Source organism: Echinops telfairi, unplaced genomic scaffold (genome assembly GCF_000313985.2).
Source record: "Echinops telfairi isolate 266 unplaced genomic scaffold, ASM31398v2 ScPeMD7_7424;HRSCAF=8462, whole genome shotgun sequence".
In the NCBI taxonomy this organism is placed as follows: domain Eukaryota; kingdom Metazoa; phylum Chordata; class Mammalia; order Afrosoricida; family Tenrecidae; genus Echinops; species Echinops telfairi.
The window spans coordinates 72050725-72070702 of record NW_022111324.1 but is presented as its reverse complement, the minus strand read 5'-3'; the positions used below and the strand labels follow the sequence as shown (position 1 = coordinate 72070702).

At 45.8% G+C, this 19978-nt stretch overlaps 1 protein-coding gene across 4 annotated transcripts in view; it reads right to left on the bottom strand.

Moving 5' to 3' along the window:
* Nucleotides 1-2084: 2084 nt before the first annotated feature.
* DISP1 (dispatched RND transporter family member 1) overlaps nt 2085-19978 on the bottom strand; it is a 218988-nt gene continuing 201094 nt past the window's right edge. For all 4 annotated transcript variants that reach the window (XM_045298064.1, XM_045298065.1, XM_004699931.3 and 1 more), the window contains 5 exons: nt 19274-19397; nt 18384-18511; nt 17762-17859; nt 14424-14521; nt 2085-6577 (listed from right to left, as the gene is read on the bottom strand). In XM_045298064.1, the coding sequence (XP_045153999.1) occupies nt 2957-6577; nt 14424-14521; nt 17762-17859; nt 18384-18511; nt 19274-19397 (4069 nt within the window). In that variant the 3' untranslated portion in view covers nt 2085-2956. The remainder of the gene's footprint in view (nt 6578-14423; nt 14522-17761; nt 17860-18383; nt 18512-19273; nt 19398-19978) is intronic.

Sequence of the window (19978 nt, the reverse complement as noted above, 5' to 3'; positions counted from 1 at the left end):
ACCCCCGTCAATGGTGTCCTGCTTTAAATCTGGTCACCTTACCTTAATGCCCAGTATTCAAGAAATGGCTTTCTAGTCCCAGGAAGTGAACTTTAAAAATAAAGTCCCTTCCAAATCCATCAGTGAAATAAATGTGAGATGGGTTGATGCCCCATTCAAGGCAAAAGGTCATCAAATAGAATGGGCCCCTCTAGCCAACTCCGGTAATCCCTGAGTGGCGGAAACATTAATGCTGCGCTGGGTTATGATCCTGGTGGCACTGTGGTGTAGGCACTGGGGTACCAACTGCACAGTTGGGCAGTTCAAAGCCACCAGCCACTCTGCAGGAGAAAGGTGAACTATCTATTCCTGTGAGGTGGAATTTATTTGACGGCAGTGGATTCGGTTTTGGTTTACTGAAAGGTTGGCTGTTCAAGTCTACCCAAAGGTCTCTTGGAAGAAACGCTTGGTGATTTACTTCTCAACCAGAATCAGCCATGAAAACTCATGGCACAGAGCTCTACTTTCATACCCAAGCAGTGGCCGTCAGCTGATGGACCTCTGGTCTGGTGCTCATTAGCTGGTATAGGCAAACAGGTGAACACCACACCCCGATTGCGGCCCCTGAGAGAAGACTCAGGACACCTACCAACTTCCATTCCTATATTACTTTCTGAATCAGCCCACATTTCACTCGCATGAGTCTTCCTGGTTCGACCATTTGTAGAGAAGTCTGTGTCTCTGACCATTTAAATCCGGCCTGCGTCTGGATCAATGCATTGTCACTAGCCAACTCTATGGCTCTACCTTTCAGAAGGAAGAAAGTGATCTAGCTTCAGGTATCTAGTTTGAGTCCTCTTTCTAATTGTCCCTTTCAACTCATTCCCCGTGTCATCTAAAGGCAACGGGAGTGAATGTAAAATTCTGATCTTCTGTGTAAAAAACAAAACTGGTTTGCAGAGAACATTTAGCTTCAGCACACGAGAGGCCAGATTGTTTAGGAGCCCTGGTGGCACAGTGAGTTATGTGTTAGGCTGCCAACTAACTGGAAGGTCAGCGGTTCAAAACCAGCCACTCCTCGGGAGATGAGGTTTTCTACTCCTGTAAAGAGTTACTGTCTCAGAAACCCATAGTTCACTCAGAGACAGGACTGACTTCATGGCAGTGAGTTTGGTTTTTAAGCTCACAAAAAGTCCCCAGGTGGCCCAGCTTGCGGTTCAAATGCACCCGAGGCACCATGGGAGAAAGGTTGCTCAGCTGGTTCAAGAAAGCCCAGTGGAGCAGTGTGACTGTCATCTATGCTGTCACCGCAAGCTGGGATTGACTCCAAGGAGCAGCTGGCTCTTTAAGCTGGGTAAGCATCGGCTGTGTGAATTGAGCCCAGTTATTCCCTTCTCCTTGGCTGGATGTGAGCCTGTTTGGGGATTCACACTCGGAGAGGAAGTTCAACAAACCCAGAGGGGACCATAATCCCTCCATCAGTTGGGCTGAAGAACAGGGCTAGTCGAGGGAGGACTCAGAACTTTTTTCAGATTGCCTCGGGGCACATGTGGAAGAAAGATCAGAACGTTTATTTACGTTTCAGCAAACAGAGGTGAGGACCAACTGGTAGGAAGATTAGAGGACAGTGGGTTTCCCTCCGAAGTCTGTGAGCCGCTTGCCACAGAAGCATGTGAGCAAAAGCGGCAAAGCCACATCACAGAAATGTGGTTTGGTGGACTGGGGTTCAACTCTACATGGCTTTGCTCAGGCCCTAGGACAAGGCGCAGTCCTAACTGGGAAAACTGTTCTTAAAAATGGTTAACACAACTTTAGTAAAGAGCATTGTGTTTAGAAATATTTCCGCCAGTTTTCTCCGGAGGATCACCTTGGAGGCAGGGCCACGGGGGAGGGAGAAGGGTGCAGGATTCTCCCAGACCGAGGCTCTAATGCATTGCCAGAGGACACCTGGTTACCAGAATTACCCAACAGCTCAATTACTGCAGACTGATCGAACACCAAATACACACACATGTAGCTTCAGATGCTGCCCAAAGGCTTAGCTTGGTTTCCAGGTGTTAGCTGCACAATTACATCATCCTTATATGTCTAGAAACGGTGTTTAGCTCACCCAGGCAGGAGAGGGCAGCCACCTGAGCTTGTCCCCTTGTCGGAAGAGATGGAGGCAAAGCTTCTCACAGAACAAGTACCCCCACTGAAAGCTTCGAGGGGCTCGGGCCATCGGATTGAGGTCCACTGTTGTCAATGTGCAACGCAGCCTCCTAGGTAGTTTGGAACACTTCCGTTGATTCATACTTGTGTTTCTGTGGCACAGGACGATGCCCAGGATTCCCAAGTTGGCGAGCGTCACCCCGGAACACAAATGTCAGTACTGGCAAACCGGCCAAAGACACCCATTGGGTGTCACTGCATCACTGGCTTCCTGGAAAGACCACTAACAGGAGGAACCCACGATTAAAATGCCTGGCAACTAGATTTTCAGTAAGGCCTCTCCCAACATAGGCAAGCTTAATGTGGTTTAGTTGTTTAAGGTTGAATTCAAACCGAAGTGGCCCTATTTAAACTAGGCCGATTCCTAATACTTACGTCGAGCTACCAGAGGCCTGAATGCTGCCAACCAAAGGCCCAACAGTGGGGTCCGAGACAAACAGGGCTGATCGGAAACCTACTGATGCAAGCTCTAACTCCACTCACTGATGTGGGAGGGGGAGTAAGAGTTTGCTTGTTTTTTTCAAACTAGCTATAAACGTATAAAACAATTACACTTTTAAAAAACCTTCAATAGTAATCAACATTCCTCATTAGATTTACCAGTTGGTTCATTAAAGTTTGCTCTACATTCCATAATTTTAACACATATAGGACAAGATTTTATATATATCTATATGGCTGTTTTGGGGGTTCATGCTCTAAAGATCTGGATTTCACCCATTTCAAAAGACTGAGGCACTGGTTCTGGGTTTGATACTAGTTTTTATTAAAGCGTTTTTATTAACAGGCTTTCGCCAGAAAGTTCCGTGTGTGTTAACACAGCAGGCACGTTGGCATCTAGGTTTGGCATCTGGCAGTCCACGGAATTGCACTTCACTCTCACGATTCGGCCACAGCCGTGCGGATTGTCAGGGCAGGCCACATAGCCAGCCTCCCCCACGAAACGGCGAAACAGCAATTTTGGCTCGCTCTGCTCGGGAGGGTCTGAGCTCACAGTGGGGTCAGACCGCGGCAGGCTCAAGCCCACCTTTCCCTCAGCCTTGCAGCTCAGCTGCTCGCGGTCAGAATCCGTGCTTTCAGTCCCTCCACTGCCCTCTGAAGTCCCAGCGTCTCTCTTCTGACGGAGTCCCCTTTGCCAAGCATCGGTGGTATCACCACAGGCTTTCGTTGAAGAGCTAGTGTTTTGGCGGGAAAAGGCCGATGGCTCGGCCATCTTTGGAAGCTGCTCTTCATCGCTCTGAGGACTGTGTCCGCCGCTCCTCCCGGGATTTCCTGGGGTCTGAAGGTGCTGCACTGGGTAGAGGAAAAAACTCTTCGGCAGTGAATTCTGCAGCCCAGGTGGCTTCCCCACTCCCTGCAGGCAGGGGCAGTGGTGGATGTGGGGGGTAGGGTGCCCGAAGCCATCAGGGCCCTGGTGCACAGCCGTCAGCGGGGCTATGCCGCCCTGGATCTGGACAAAGCTGGCAGCGGAAGGGCCACACTGGTGGCACAAGCAGTCCCCCACCTGCTGGCAGGAATGCGGGCCGTACTTCAAATGTTGGTAGGTGTTGGGGCAGCCACATGCCTGATTCAGGGAAAGGAGCTGGCACAGGGTGCGCTGCTCACCGGGTGGTTGTAACAAGCTGGCGCCAGCCTCGCCCGGGGTGCTCGGGCTGGGCTCGCTGCCGTACGCCGCCGCGCGTGCAGGCCTCTCTCGATTCTTGACCGGGCTGCTGAAGAATTCAGAGCAGGTGTGGGTCTCTTCATAAGCCGTCTTCTCAGAAGCGTTACAGCTGTGGGATGCCAGAGGTTCCAATTCATAAAACTCACGTTCCTCTTCAGCGTTTTGGCCCTTGGGAGCTACATGGTACGCACTCGTGGTCTGCGCTTTGCTTTGGTCCTTGTCGCCGGGGCTGGTGGACAAGGCATGGGAAAAGGCACTGCACTGTAGTTTTTTGGGTAACGGAATCTGGCCACAGGTCCCCTGTGGCCCAAGGCACCGGCACATACACTGGAAAAAGAAGGTGGCAAAGGCCCAGCTGATGCACATGATCAGCATCATGAAGGTGCCCAGCTGGGTGTACGCCAGCACGGTGGAGGGCATCATCATGGCCCCCGCCACGAAGGTGGTCAGGGCGGCCATGGCAATGGCCGAGCCCATGCGGCTCAGGGAGAAGATGACCTTCCCTTCACGGTCGGGGTCCGGAGCCAGGCGGTACGCCACCCCGTAGTGGACAGTGAAGTCGACGGACAAGCCGACTGCCACGGAGATGGTGACGGACTCTAGGACGTTGAGCTCCCAGCCCAGCAGGACGAGCGAGCCGACCGTGACAAAGATGGTGCCGGCGATCGACAGGATGGCGTAGAGGCTTATGATGATGTTCCACGTGGTGAGCAGCATCACGCTGAACGCCACAGCCACCGAGAGCCCCATGGCCACGAGGGTGCCGTCTGAGAGGCTATCCTGGAGGTCGTAGAACTCCAGGTTGCTGACAAACCAGCCGTTGCTCAGGCCTTCGGGCGCGGCGCGCAGCTCGTTTGCAATCCAGGCGTCGACCTCCTTGTAGAACTGGTGCATCTTTTCGTGGGCCAGGGTGAAGAGGTAGGTGCTCTGGAACTCCAGCACGACGGCCCGGATGGTGTCGTTGATGTCGAAGCGGGGCCCCGGGGTCTTGCTGTCCAGGTGGTAGCCGGTGCTCCTCTCCAGCTCCATGATGGCTCTCTTGATGCACAGCTCGAAAACCTCCTGCTTGTAGGGGAAGCTCCAGTGGCTGCAGCCGGGGTACAGCGCCGGCTCGTCGTAGTCTTGGTTTTCCATCCACTGCTTGAATGTCTCGATGAAGCAGCTGGTGAAGTCCTGCTCGTCCGTCTGGTAGAAGAATGTCTGATTTCTCAGTTTCTGACAGAAGCGCAGGATCCAGACCTGGGCGGCCGGGCTGGCAATGTTAAAAGTGCTGTCTAAAGCCAACTTGCCTTTGCTCTTGGGGTTAAGGGGGTTGCCGTTGTCCTCGGGGGCCACGCCCCAGATCACCGTGATGGGCATGTGGAGCTCCTCTCCGTGGTGGACGCGCTCAAACATGAAGAGCTTTTTGTACTCGGCGTCGTAGCGCTCGAAAGGGTGGGAGGACCGGAAGACCTGGAATTCCGAGAGCTCCAGGGAGGGCAGCTTCATCTTGGGGTTCACGCACACCACGTAGGCCCCGCCCACGGTCAGGGCAAGGAACCAGAACAGCCACAGGTAGCGAAACTTAATGACAATGCACGGCAGGACTTTCTCAAAGAAAATCCGCGAGGCTTCGGAGATGGCAAAGAGGGCTCTGTGGCACTTCTGACAGGCCGCCGTCCAGCAGTTCTTGGTGTCGTGCAGCGGCTGCCGGGGCTTCCTGAAACAACTGAACATGTGGAGGAGGTACCGCTCGTGCAGGACCACCACGGCTGGCAGCCAGGTGACCATCAGCACATAATTCACCAAGATGGCCGTGCCCGCGTACACCCCAAAGCACCGGATGGCCGTGATGTTGCTGACGTAGTTGGCATAGAAGGCCGCTGCCGTGGTGAAGCTGGTGACAAACATGGAGAGGGCGGCGTGCTGCAAGGTGACGCTCACGGTCTCCGCCGTGTCGGCGTGAGGCTTGTCCACTTTGGTGTAGTTCCAGACGTCGCACAGGACAAACGCGTCGTCGGCGCCAATCCCCACCAGGATGATGAGGGCGGTGAGGTTCATGAAGGGGAAGAACTCAAAGTCAAAGACGACCCGGTAGAGGAAATAGGACACGATCAAGGAGCTGATGGTGGCGAACATGGTCATCAGGGTGATGAAGATGGACTTGGTGTAGACACACATGACGAACAGGACAATCACGATGGCGATGGCAGGGTACACGGTATCCAGCAGCAGGTAATCTTGGAACAAGCTGTGCTTGATGCCAAACTCAATGCCGGTGACGGTGGTGACGCCGTCAGAGGCGTTCCAGTTCTCGAAGTTGTCCAAGTAGATGTCCATCATGCTCTCCCCTTTCTCCGTGGGCAAGAAGAGCATGCTGTACCTCAAAGCTGGCAAGGCGTCGCTGGCCGTCTTGGGGGCCAGGAAGTCCTTGTCCACCAAGTAGTGGAGGATCTGGTACACGGCGTTGTACTTGGTGCACTTCCGAGGCACGCTGGTGCACTTGAGCTGGTCCTTCCTCCTGGCCGTCGTGTCCCAACAGTCTGGCCCCAGCGTGCCATTCTGGTAGTGTTTGGCACAGGTCCGGAGCAGCTTCAAGGTGTGAGCCACGTCTCGCTCCACGATTTTCTGACAGGACGACCTGTTGTGCAGAATGGCGATGTAGTTGCCCAGCGTCCAGCTGGGGCAGCAGGAGGCGGCAGTGGTCCTCTGGCAGAGATCGCCAAACTGGGGGTGGGATCTGATCTGTAGGGACAGACACCAGAAGGGCTGCAGGTGAAAATCGGGTTTCAGAAAGGCCAGACTTAGGGTGGTCTTGAGTGACAGGCAAAGTTAGGTCACCCTCCTCATATACTAAGTATTCATTTGAATATAAGGTGAGATCCCGCTGTCGTCACCCCCTTCCTCCCGGTCCCCTCAATCACCAGGGGCTCTTCCTGGTGGTTCCCCAATCAGTGTTCCCTTCAGGAGACCAGAGTAACATCTACCACACAGACAAGACTTTCTAAATACAGTGAACCCTCGTTTATCGCGGTTAATCGGTTCTACACCCTACCGTGATAAATGAAATTCCGCGAAGTAGGATTCCTTATTTGTAAATCAAATATTTTCGTAGTTAGAGCGTAGAGGACATGAAAAAACACCCTTTAGTCACCATTACACTCGTATTACCCAATTGATTAAACAAAAAAGGGAAAATGCAGTAAAACATTTTGGACGTTACAATTATCATTTATTATTTATTATGTTATTTATGGCATCAAGCGTGTACAGTATGAGCCAATCAGTGGCAGTAATGACAGAGCATGCGCTGTTACGCAAAAACTACGATAGAGTGAAGCCGCGGACGAGGGTTCACTGTACAGCACTTTAAAAAACAATAAAATGAATAGGTTGTAAAGCGCCTGTGGTCAGCTAGAGGACTGAAAAATCGTCCAGTTGACACATGGGACATTTGCTGAAAGTTGGCTTGGCTTAAAGTTTGTGTTACTGGCATGAACATTTTGGTGATAAAAGTACCTTGATGAATTTGGCTGGAAGCAAAAATGATGTCGCTTAGCAAACCGGCAAACTGGTCAGGTGACTTAAAAAGTGACTTTGGTGATGTCCAAGATACTGCTGCCAAAGATGCGTGAAAGATTTGGAGTGAGATTGCTTCCTGATCTATGAGGGGGAAATGGACACTTTTCGAAATGAAAATATATGTGTGATAGTTAAAATAGAGAGATGCCGTTCAGATAACAATTTAGTAGGAACATAATCTTCTTTCCCATCTTTAAACGTTTACTCAGTTGGCTAAAATGCTTTAAGGAATCTTCTCTTTGGGTAAATGGAGGATTGCTTACATGGGAGCAAATGTGCTACTTCTGGGCTTCACGTGGGCAGGGTTTCACTGAACACACCATTCCTACGACGACTTTTCTTCTTAGTGCTGTTTTTATGCGAAGATTGAAAATTTGCCCCATTAATGGCATTACTAGATTACGGTGAGGCCTGCACAATTTCACTGCCCTAAAACACTGCAGATTAGAGGAACGCGCCCCTGTTTCCTGCGGGTGAAAAAGGAATCACCGTCCTTCCTCTGGAGCCTACCTAGCGTGTTCGCTTTGGAAGTACCAGAGGGAAAGACGACTCTAGTCTTCCCACTTCGCCTCATCTCTGCTTATCAAGGCTGTGGCCGGGAGGAGGCTCCCAAAGTTCAAGCAGGTGTGGTCACTTCTTCCGGGTAGAATGAAGAGAAGCCCTTATCTTTATTAAGGTAGATGTTATCAGTGGTGCTGCCAAAGAGAAGTCAGCACCAATCACCTCTGGAATTTGCACTCCTCTCAGAACTAAGTCACTACTCAGGGCTTTTAACTAGTTCATTCCAGTTTGATTCCCTGCTGCCACTTCACCCCAAATTACTTGGAAGCAGAAGCTGGTGCAGTATACCTGGGGTGGATCTGCAGATGCTCAGCAAGGAAGGGGGTGGAACAGTCAGAAGTCCTGGTTAAAATTCCGTGTTGTTGTTCGGTGCTGAGCTGATGCTGTTTCAGTGTGACCCTCTATGACAGAGGAGAACTGCTTGCTAGGGTTTCCTAGGATGCAGGCTTTAGGGAAGCAGATTGACAGGATTTTTCTCCTGTGGAGCCAGGGGGGTGGGGGGTTCAAACAGCTAGCCTTTCAGTTATCAGGCAAGTGCTCATCACCACAGTGCCAACAGAGTTCTTCAAGAGCCCTTTTCAGGACTAATTGGAAACAAGAGTAACTGTGTGTTGAGAACTATCGAAGCTTGGTGAGCTCCATGTGGGAATTCATCACAGCAGTCTCTACTTTGGCCAATATTCGAAAAAATTCCCAATGATAAATTTTGTTTCTTTAAAAAAAATTTTATTGGGGTTAAAGAAAAATAAGCAAAAAGGATTCTTATTCGAATGACTAAAATAACTTTCACTTTAACACAGGAGCTTAAATGTTAATGCTCCTTTTTTAAGAGTGATGCTTACTTGGCCTTTCATAAACCAGGATCACTCATATTTGATTGTTTCCAGGTAAAAACCTTCACGTATATTAACTTGGGAAACATGAACTACCTAATAAATAACGGGAAACCCTGGGATAACATCTCTTTGGCTTTCATGGCCGGTAACCAGTTTTGCTCTGCAAAGAAATAAACATGCAAACCCCTAGGGTAAACACCGGGAATTGAAAGAAAGGTGATGCACCCAATGCCTGATAGTTTTCAGATGGAAGAAAATGAACCATGTCCACTATCCACGATAGAAGGAACTGACAGTTGCTGATTAAAAAAAAAAAAAAAAAGCTGCCAAAGAGAAGGGAAATATGGTTGCCAGCTAAAATTGGAAAGAACACACAGGATTTTGTCCTTGAATGACCTTCTCAAATAAGAGCAGGGCTTTTTTTTATGGGTATATTTGACCTAAGATTAAAACAATGGGCATGATATACATGGACCACTTTGATGGCTGCGATCAAAAATGAAGGTTAGTAAGTCACCAGACAGCTAACCCTCAAATTCAAAGTGATCTTGGTTGATACACAAGCTTTGGAAAGATAGTCTTATTAAAGGATTCTATGCTGTTTATGATGCCACTAAGCTCATTTTCCACTCATGCCACCCATTGTGTCAGGTAGAACTGTCCCCTAGGGTTTTCTAGGCTGTAGTCTGTACAGGGCCAAGCAGCCAGGTTTTTTCTCCCTGGTGCAGCTAAGTGCTTAACTGCTGCTCTGCCAGGACTCCTTGCAGGACCCTTCCAGGATAAGAAGAAACTGAAATAACATTGTGACTGCATAACTCCGATTTAATTGTTTCACTTCTGTTAACCTGAGTTGGGTGCCAGCACCCCTGAAGCTACAGGAATTAGCAAAAGAGACTGTCCAGGCTTTCAGGAAATAGGGCCATATGCCCCATCCATCCATCCTAAAGAAAAAGTGTTTGCTGGGCACTTACACTTCCCTACGGTGCTCTCTGTGGCAGGGGAAAGCAGACAGAATATAATTATAACTCTGTAAGAGAAATACTGTTTTATGTATAAAGGCCTAAGGTCCCTGGGAAGGAGTGGCAACATCTTTCCATGTGGTAGGAAAGTGACACCAAAGAGCTCTTGTAATCAAGAAGTTAAGCAAAGAGGCACAGATTGTGGGTTCAGAGAGACTGGCAGGCAGATAGATCTTCGTGTTAAAAGCAGCTGTATGTTTTTGGTGTATTTTTGGAAAAGGGAATCATTTCAAAATCTTTGAGGTTTACAAAAATCAAAACAGTAACTGAGAGCACTTTCTTGTAATTCTCATGAGGAACACAGCCCTTCTAATTCTATTTATTCACCAAGGGGACATGCAGGGAATCGTTTTGCTTATGTGGTTATGTCTTTGCGCATGCCCCTTGTTGGACAGTAGCAAGGGTGGAGTTGACTTAAAATAGGGGGTAAAGGAAGAGAAGAGAGAGAAAAAGGGAAACAAGCCCTGTCTGTAATGAAGGCTTGACTTCTAGAACTACTGGCTAAATGGGAGAAGTTGTCTTAAATACTGAGAATAGAATTAAAAAATGAAACGAAACAAACACTGACTCCAAGACGATGCTGACTCATCGCAACCCTACAGGACAGGGTAGAACGGCCCCTGTGGGTTTCGGAGACTGTAATTCTTTACAGGAGTAGAAAGCCTGGCTTTCTCTCACAGAGTAGAAGGTGGTTTCCAATTGCTGACTATCTGTTAGCAACCCAACTCACAAGCACTATGCCACCAGGGCTCCAGGAAAAGAAAAAGGGAGGAAATTAAACCCCCAACACGAGGCTCAATAGGCTGGCCTCTCTTTCCCCATGTATCAACATCTTAATAGACTAAGCGGAGCTTTGCCAAGGAAAACAACAACAAACAAACAAAACAAGGGCCCCATAGCTTTGAAAACCAGGCTTAAGAAATAAGTTTCTGGGGTTTTGTCAGCTTCGAGGGGATTCTGGCTGTCCACAGAGTTGCCACAGTAAACAGGGTCTCAGGAAGGAAATTTCACAATCATTTTACAAAGGCTCCTGAGAGCTCAGACTGCTACAACATGAAAACAGAGCCACGGTGAGAAGGTCTCCAGGGAGTGTGGCTGCGAGAACAGCTGCCCTCTCGGCTACTACAGGTATGCTGCCTCCAAGAACTGCTTTCTCACGCAAGCCTCATGCAACCTCCTCAAACCTCCAGAGTCCATGGGGGCTATGCACATTACATGCAGGGCCCTGTTGGTAATGACTGCCAGTCCCCTAGGAAGTTGAAAAGCAAGATGAAATAATTAAGAAAATCAGGAGAAGCAACTGAAACACCATTTGGGAGAATCTAAGAAAACAGCATGTCCACGAGGAGGTGGTTAACAGGATCAGAAACAGGCATGTTGGAGACGGATGCTTGTCCGAGTTAAAAGTGGCATGTGATTTATAAATGGAACCTAGAGATTGAACTAAATGTGCTGGAAGCACACGCAAGCGACAAGCAAAGCATCTGGTCTCACTGAGCTATTTACACTGATTGCCAGACACGTTCTGGAGTCAGCTCCTCAGCAATTAGGTTCTTCTGCTCTGTATCATTTTGTGTTGGACCCATCAACTTGATAGTTGTTAATAATCAAGAGCTTTAAGTACAATAACTAGCATTTGAGCGTGGGGGGTGGGGGTGGGGGAGAGGGAAAGACTGCCAAATATTCTAAGGACAGAGCCTGCTCAAACAAACCATCATAACAAACCAAAGTATTTCAATGGTACACAGCTGAGAGACTTGAAAATGGTACGGTGATAATTGGAAACTTAAGCTGCTAGTCAAAATGTTTATGTTTACTTCAAGATACGAGATGCATAAATTATCTTCATGAAAAGATTCATTTTCTGAGTTCACGGTGGAGTTTGAAATTAGAAAATAAAGATGTTTGAATTTTTTTTAAACGGTGCTCAATTTTTCATGCTAAAATTATAAGCATGCTCTTTGAGGTAAACTTTTGGGTCTTGATTATCGTTTTCTATACTTGTTAGGGCAATATACAACCAACCATTTATCCAAACAAAAGCCTTGGTTGTCAAATACTCGTGAGAGGACCACAGATGACCTTCTTCCCAAAGCAGAATAGCCAGAGCACACGGAGGAACTTCAAAAGGCTCATGGACAAATGGAATGGAAAGATAAACTTGCTTTTTCCTAAGACTTTTTTGAAGCCCCTTTGTTTAGTTATGCTCTTCATTGGCGACCAGAAAGTATGCTTGCCGTGTTCCTGCCAGGACCTACAGATGTAAACTCTTAATTGTCCAACTCTTATCCTGAGCTCAGTATAAAGAATTATATAGGCAAGCAGTATACAGGTATGCCTTTAGATAATCTCAGCTTTACAAATGCATCAAGTCATATTGTTCAATTCTTGTAGAAATGCTTATACTCTAATATTTTCCTGCTAACAACTTGAGGTATGTTTCACTAATCAGCAGAGGGTCAGCAGTGTGCCTCCATGGTGCCACTGCTGCCCTGTGAGTCCGGCAGCACACAGCAGTCTTTCATGAAAGTGGTGGCCAACGGTCCGGTTTCAGTGTGTGGAAAAGCTGGATTTATTCTAAAACTCAACATGTTACCGATTTCTGATTTTTGTCATTGACTGGTAACTTTTCTTATTTTTCCCTTCTGGTTGCCAGGGAGCTTAGAGGCATGTTTGTAGCTTACTACCAGCATATGCACAGAGCGATTGTGGGGCATACACGTTAGGTTTGCTAAGCCTGATCCTTACCGTTCTTTCTTTCCCATTTCTATAATTCGTTTAACTTATTTATCTTTGGTGTACATCTTTTGCTAAGGTACCCCAATATGCTGATTTTTATCATCTAATGCATACATATTTTTATCATCTAATACATACATAGTAAAGAAATCACAGTTATAAAGGCATGGGGTGGAAGGGTGGAGGTGACAAAAAAAGGGTTTAACATGAAAAATAAATAAGTAAATAAATAAAACAGAATTACTTCTTGGGGGAAAAAACCCTCTAGATTCCTTACTCCTCAGATCGAAACATTGTTCTGAGTGTGGACAAAAGGAGGACAAGTAAACTGAAGTGGACTTAGCGTCCTCGACGTCATACACGTTGATACATATAATGGCACAGGAGCTTGTTGGCTCTCGAGTCTGAGTATATTCAGAGCCTAAAATGTACTCAACAAATAAACTGCGAGCTCTAAAAACAGAACAAAAGTAAGAGGAAACTTATTCCAAGACGCAGCACAACACCTCCGGAGAGACTGTGGGGCGGGAGTGATGGGGTCACTCACAACCACTGGAGGAAGGGTCAAGCCTGGTGGAGGAGAGCATGTTTCACTGCGGCCGCCGCGTGGAATGCGGAACGGAGCAAAGCCAGGAGATGAGAGAGAAACTCACTAGGTGACCTGGGTAACCATCTGGCTCCCAGAGTACCATATTTTCACACAATTGACACACGTGATCGTCCCTCTGGCATTAGCAACTTATGCGTTTCATATGGATAATGCACATTATTTGTGTAGGTATGTTATATGTATTCTGTATTCCTCCTTGTAGCAGCATAATGAGACTACTGATAAAGAGGATCTCTAAGAATCTTTTGTCCCAACTACTCCATTGAGACACCTTGTTGAGAGATCAGGTGACTGATCTGCACAGGTTTGTCAGGCTGGCTCTTAGCATGGACCCATTATTCAATTTTTGACTAAGCAGTGACTTTCCCTTGTGGACTTATGCTAGGAATACAATGAGCTCCTTTTTCAGCCTGGTTACTGTGCTTGGACAGGTCCATCAGTTCAATGAGATAGTAGCTTCTACTTGGCGACGACCCCTGGAAACATGCAACTGACAGTTCTCCCAAGCCCAGAGGTGAACTTTAGAATTATTGGGCTTCAGAGAAGACTTAGGGAGGCAGTCACGGTCTCCTGACATCTTTCTGGTCTTCTGAAGCAATGAGACATCAAGGTAATCTGGGTTGGATTACGTGGGCTATTTACATAGATACTATGTTTAAATGCCCTTTGATGTCCCCTTCCCTAGTCTGGGCCCTAAATTTTCCTTTGAGGTCACTAGCCCAAATGACCCATGGGTAGCCTGAAAGGCAGGTATTTAGCTGCATAACTAAGACGCTGACAATGGCCTTCGAGGGTGGGGTGGGGGTGGGGGTGGGGTGGGGAGATAGAAGGAACAATTAAACTGGACTCAGTTCTTCCTTTTGTCAAGAAGGGGATAGCTACAGAAAGAGTGAGAGTACATGCAAGAGCTGGGTGGGACTGGGGGAAGAAAAGAAGAACAGAAAATAAAATAAAATAAGAGAATGAGGAAAAGCCTGAGCTATTAATTATCCTGAACAGAACTATGCTTTGCAATAATAAAAAAGGTTCATTATAAGGCAGATAGCACATTTGAAGGGCAGGGAAGCAAAGAGACTTTGATCCTGGGATCGGAAAGAATGCAGGGCTGGTCTGCTGGTGTAGCCACCTCAGGAGGTGAGCCATTTTAGTACTGGGTCGGATTAGACGCCAGCTTAGCAGTAAAAGGAGCCTTAATAGTTTAAGCTGATTTATATTAAAAAGAGACTTCAGCTTTATTCACATACCCTTGAATTATCTATATTGCACATTGATTTGATTGCAGGTAAATTCCATAATGTGTCCCCTCCAGCTGAAGTAAATACCATTCTGGAATATCGATCACCTGGTGATAGAGAAAACAAAAAGACAAAGAGTTATGAATTATTCATATATTCCATGAGACTCAACATTTATAAACAATTGAAATTGAAAAACCACATGGACAATTCTTTAGCAGAGGAAGATCCATTTGTTGATGGAATCCAGGAGAAAATCCAAAAAAACCCGACAAATGCTAAAATATTACCTTAGCTCAAAGTCCTTCTGTATTCATTATATCTTGGAATTACAACATTTAGAAATGAAACCTACTTCTGATCTGTCTAAAATTAGGAAGAAGAATCCATAAAGAACTTTCGGTAGGAAATCAGTTCAACGTCTTCTTAATTTCATAACATATCATAATGGTATTAAAAAAAAATCGAAGAATGAGTCATTAGGGAATATCAAGAATGGGTTACAAGGAAGTTCTCATTGGCAGCTAGCCAGAGGAAAGATGACAGACAGGTGATGGATTTCAAAGCACTAAAAACAGCTAAGTAGAGAATGCTGCCTGCATCAGACGCAAACCCCACATTCTGGTAGAGAATTAGAAAACTAGAAAAACTAGAAAAAGTTTGAAAATCGGCTTACTAGAAAAACATGTTACTGAGGAATGGGTTGTGTAACACTGGACAGAGCATGGCTGTGGGAGCCACACCTGGGTGTCACCAAGCACTCTTGTTTACAGTGTGTGACCTCAGGCACCTAACTTCCCTGAGCACTGGTGTTCATGGTGAAAAGTGGAGACAGCAGCACCTACTTCAAATAGTTTTGAGAGTTAAAGAGAGAGACTAAAAACAGGTGCTCAATGAATATTACTTGTCTCCTCAGTCATTAAAAAAAATATGAACCAAGGAAAACAATATAGATTCATTTTACATGATCTAAAATGCCTACTGGTGATAACGAATACATGATTAAAGCCTTATTCCATGAGGTTTTATTCACAATCAGGATGTGTTCATCAGATGACTATTAGGCTGATTGGTTCTGGAGAGTAAAATAAGCACTGTGGAAATGGCAACATTTTCATTTACACGGAGCCAGTCATGGCTTTAGTCAAAGAAGAACTTATTACTTAGGAGACAAAAGGTGTGGATGACTGAAATATAAACAGGCCTTTATTTGATGCATTTGACAATGTTCTTCCTAGCTTAGATATTAACTACAGGGTGTTTGGCAAGCCATAACATAGCAATACTTTGAGAGAAATCAATAGCGAAAGCACGCAACGAGCCAGAACTCAACTTTCCTGATACAGTAAAACCTGTGAAAGCTGGACCCTAGCTATGTAAAGAAAAAACTTACCAGAGAAGGAAAACACAAAGTAGATTCTACTACAGCTAAGTCCCAATTTACAATCTCTTTGAGTTAGAATGAATTGCACTGAGAACTGTCATTTTTTGGGTAGATCTTGTTAGTAATATAGGTGATGTATAATGCTGCACTTGGTTGATGCTATTGTCATGGCAACCCTCAAAGACAAATAAAGATTGGTTTATAAAGATATTGATAATGAAACAAATGAAGTATTTCACTTTCGACCAAATGGACTTACACGGGAGTCCTGGAAGCTTCGGCCATGGGAGAAAGATGAGGCGTCCTACTCGCGCAAAGTTACAGCCTCAGAAACCCACAGGGGCGGTTCTACTCTGTCCTAGAGGGTCGCTCTGAGTCGTCACAGCCTCAATGACATTGAGTTTAGTTTTCTGGACCTGAATAGCTAGCATCAGAAAAGTAGCAAGGCTGCCCTGTCAAAGGCAAAACACTGTGTGACCTGGAAAAAACAAGGCCGACTGGTCACATTCTGTTGACTCTCATCGGTTTTCACTGTATCTTAAGAGAAGAGTCTCAGCAACACCTAGAGACACCAAAGATCCAATGAGGTCTTCTATCCTCTAGTGATCTAATAAAATACACAGTGAAGAAGGACTTTCAACAAGAGGAAGCAAGGTGACTGTTTTAATAGTCAGTTAATTAGAAAATGCCATTAGTCACAGCTCTTTGCTCCTCGTCACTAGAAGCGAACTAGTTAATGACTTAAATGGTGCGCGGATGGCGCAGACTGGGCGGTGTTTCGTTTTGTGGTACGTTAGGTCGCTCTGAGTCAGAACCAACTGGATGGCACCTGGCCACCACCACCACCTGTCAGTTGCTGTAGTCGATGTCACCACGTGGGGGCTCCACGTGTGCTGCAGAGAACTGCTCCCTAGGGATCTCCAGCCTGCGGCCTTTCCGAAGATCACCAGGCCGGGCATCCCAGACACCTTCTGGCTAGACCAGCAGTTACCCAACAGTGTCACCTGGCCACGCCTGTCTTCAGATACAGTGAAGTCTTGATGGGATTGTGCTGGTCTCCCAAGTTTCCTGGTGTTGACAGTGTACAGCCTCGCCACTTCTCTACTGCTCTCTATTCCTGGAACATATTTATGGTTTCCTTCCCTCACAAGGTTCATCTTTCACAGCTTTTACTCTATTTCCCCTAGGTCAAGATCATCTCCTCTCCTGTCGGCTATAACACTTGTTTTGCTTGCACAGTGAATGTGTTGCCTGCATTTAGAGACCTAAATCTGGACTCATGGTCTCTGAAGTGTTCTTGCCACCTTGGGCCCTCATTTCGGCAAAGGCCTCAGTCACTACTTTCATGATTGTCTTCTCTTACAGTGAGTCAGCTTCACTCATTCATATTCATGTCAGGGCTCTGTAGCATTCAAGCTCTGGACCCCTGGACTTGATTTTTCCCCTTCTCTTTATCTCTGATGCCTAGTGCTGAGGCGGGAATATGCTTTTTGAATGAATCTACATTTTAAATTACTCTGTTGGATAAGATGCATTATTTCAGGGTATAGATAAAAATGGACTTAATACTTAACTAAGATATCTTTAAAATAGACCATACAAAGAGTTTTAAAAATAACTTGAAAATTTTGGAACAGTCAAGCATTTTATTAAATTTAGATCTTCCTTAGAACTAAATGTAACTCCATCATCGCTTACTGATTTTATAAGGAAGTAAACGCACATTAGCAGTTGATTTAGTCAAATAAAGAGCAATTAAGCTAAAATCTCTTAGCGCACAAGAGAAACATTGCAGCTGTGTGAATATGGGTCACATATTCCAGTCTAGAGCTTTGGTGCCTAGCTTTATTTCACCTACTACCCTTAGAAACCCCACTTTGGGAAACACTGGGCTGGAGCACAGTCATGTGCAATCTCAAGGTAATTGCAGAGGGACGTCTTCCCCATAAATGGAGCCACTCACTTGGAATGTCGCAGAAAAAGCTGTCTTTGTGGAAGTTCCAGTCAACCTCTCTCTTTTCTCGTTCATAATGATCATCTGACCATCTATCGTCCCGATGGCTGAAATAGACCAAAAAGTTAATCTCCCATAAGCCTCTTGCTAGTTTAAGACTTAGAAATATATGTGCAACAATATATCCTGAAAGCCAGGACCTATTTAGTAATTAATATTAAAGTCAATTCCAACAAGGCTGTAAACCTTCACGGGGGCTGACAGCCTGAAATTTCTCCCAAGGAATAGCTGGTGGGTTTGAACAATTGACCTCGAGGTTCGCAGCCCAACACCTACTCAACAGTGCTGTCAAAGTTCCTTGGATTGTATGCGGGGTGGGGTGGGGGGATTTCAAAGAAATTGTGGGAAATTTCCACTATCTTTTAATTCAATTTTCCTTCTTTTTGAAGCCTTTAATATAAGCAAGTAATTTTTTCACTGTTGACAAAGAAAACCTAACCTTTACATTCTAACAGAACAAAAAGTAAAAAAAAAAAGCCAAGTTAAATAAATTCAGTAGCATTTTTTTTTTTTTTACATTTTTAAGTGTGGAATTCATTAAGCAATGCATTGTCTACATTTAAAAACTTACCTTTTGGCTTGCTCATCTGCATATTTGAAAGGATAATTTGCCAATGTTGCTTTGTATCCAGTATTTTTCACCATGTTATTCCAAGTGACCAGTCTTTGGCCTATTGCGGTCCCTCTGGGCTCAAAACCCTAGAGCAAAATATGACACATTCCCGTTAAAGCAGTTCATGTCAGGGGAAGTGTAGTCCCGATTAGAGTTTGGAAAAGGGTTGTCAAAGTGATCCATGGCTTTCAGCCAAACACACAGACATTGCTCACAGCTACCCGAGGAGAAGAACGTGAACCCAAGATGACATGGTCATGATCACCTATCCCGGACAAACAGTGCTGATTCTTTGTTCCCCTACATGTCTCAGAGTGGAAAAAGCCTACCAGGAGCTTATCTTTCTACTCCACCCCTAAGAATCTTGCAAGTAATTAATTTTATGCAACAAAAAATATGGTCAAACTAAATTATGTACGTTGGAGTGTTTTGACAAAGAGTATGATTTATTATACTAGATGCAAATGCATTGTTTCCCTCAGTATTCCACTTCAGAAGGTTCAAATGAGCTAAAACAAAACCTGCTATCTGTTAAAAATATGAAAATTGTTTTAATTTCCTTTGGGGAAAATACACACTCAGTCTTAAAGAATGTATAAAACTGCTTCAATAGTATTCAGTCTCCATCTTTTTTAGCTTAGACATGGGAATCCAGAAGGAAAACTTGCAGATTGTTTACAGCAAGTAAGACACATGGTCTCAAGTGTAGGAGAGTTGTCTGCTGACTGACGTCTGGAAACGTCTGAAACAGAAATGGGGTACATGTAACACAAAGACTTCCATTTTTTTTCAGATGATCTGGGCTAAAGATGAGAGAGAAGCCAATTGTACTGGCAGATCCTTCTTACCAGCAATGGGTCAGAGAAGTCGGGAAGCTCTGGGACTAACACGCCGACCAAGGCACAGACCACGATAAACACGGTGCACAGGCCCAAGACCACCACAGGCCAGTCGGCTATCAGGGCTGCGTAACTATAGAGCAAAGAAAAATCACAAAGGCCGTTTAGAAGCAACACAAAGTGCTCTCTTTCCTAAGAGAAGAACTTGTTAGATCCCCATCATTTATGACCCGGTACAGGTATCTAAAGTCCCTGGGTGGGCCAGAGGACTAGCTGTTAATCAAAAGGTTGAAGCTTGCATCCACTCAGGGGCACCCCAGAAGAAAGGCCTGGTCTACTTTTGAAAGATGAGCACTGAAAACCCTGACACACAAGGGGTCGCCTTGAGTCAGAGTGGACTTGACCACTATTTGTTTTTTTGTTGTTGTTTGTTTTCATGCAGATGTGTAACCTTCCTTTCTTCCTTCTCTTCTCACCCAGGACCCCTGCAGGGAAACATATATTTGCTGCCTTTATTTCCTCACATTCTATATGCTCCTAAAAACAGCAATGATACACACATACAGACTACAAAAATATAATGGACATACATACACATTAGACTGTGAGGCCCCTCAGCGTAGAGATATGTCTTTTTTGTTTATTGCTGTACCTTGAATAGTACTTTTTAGCTAGAGCTCAGTGAATATCTGTTACCACGCTGTGCTTCTGCAG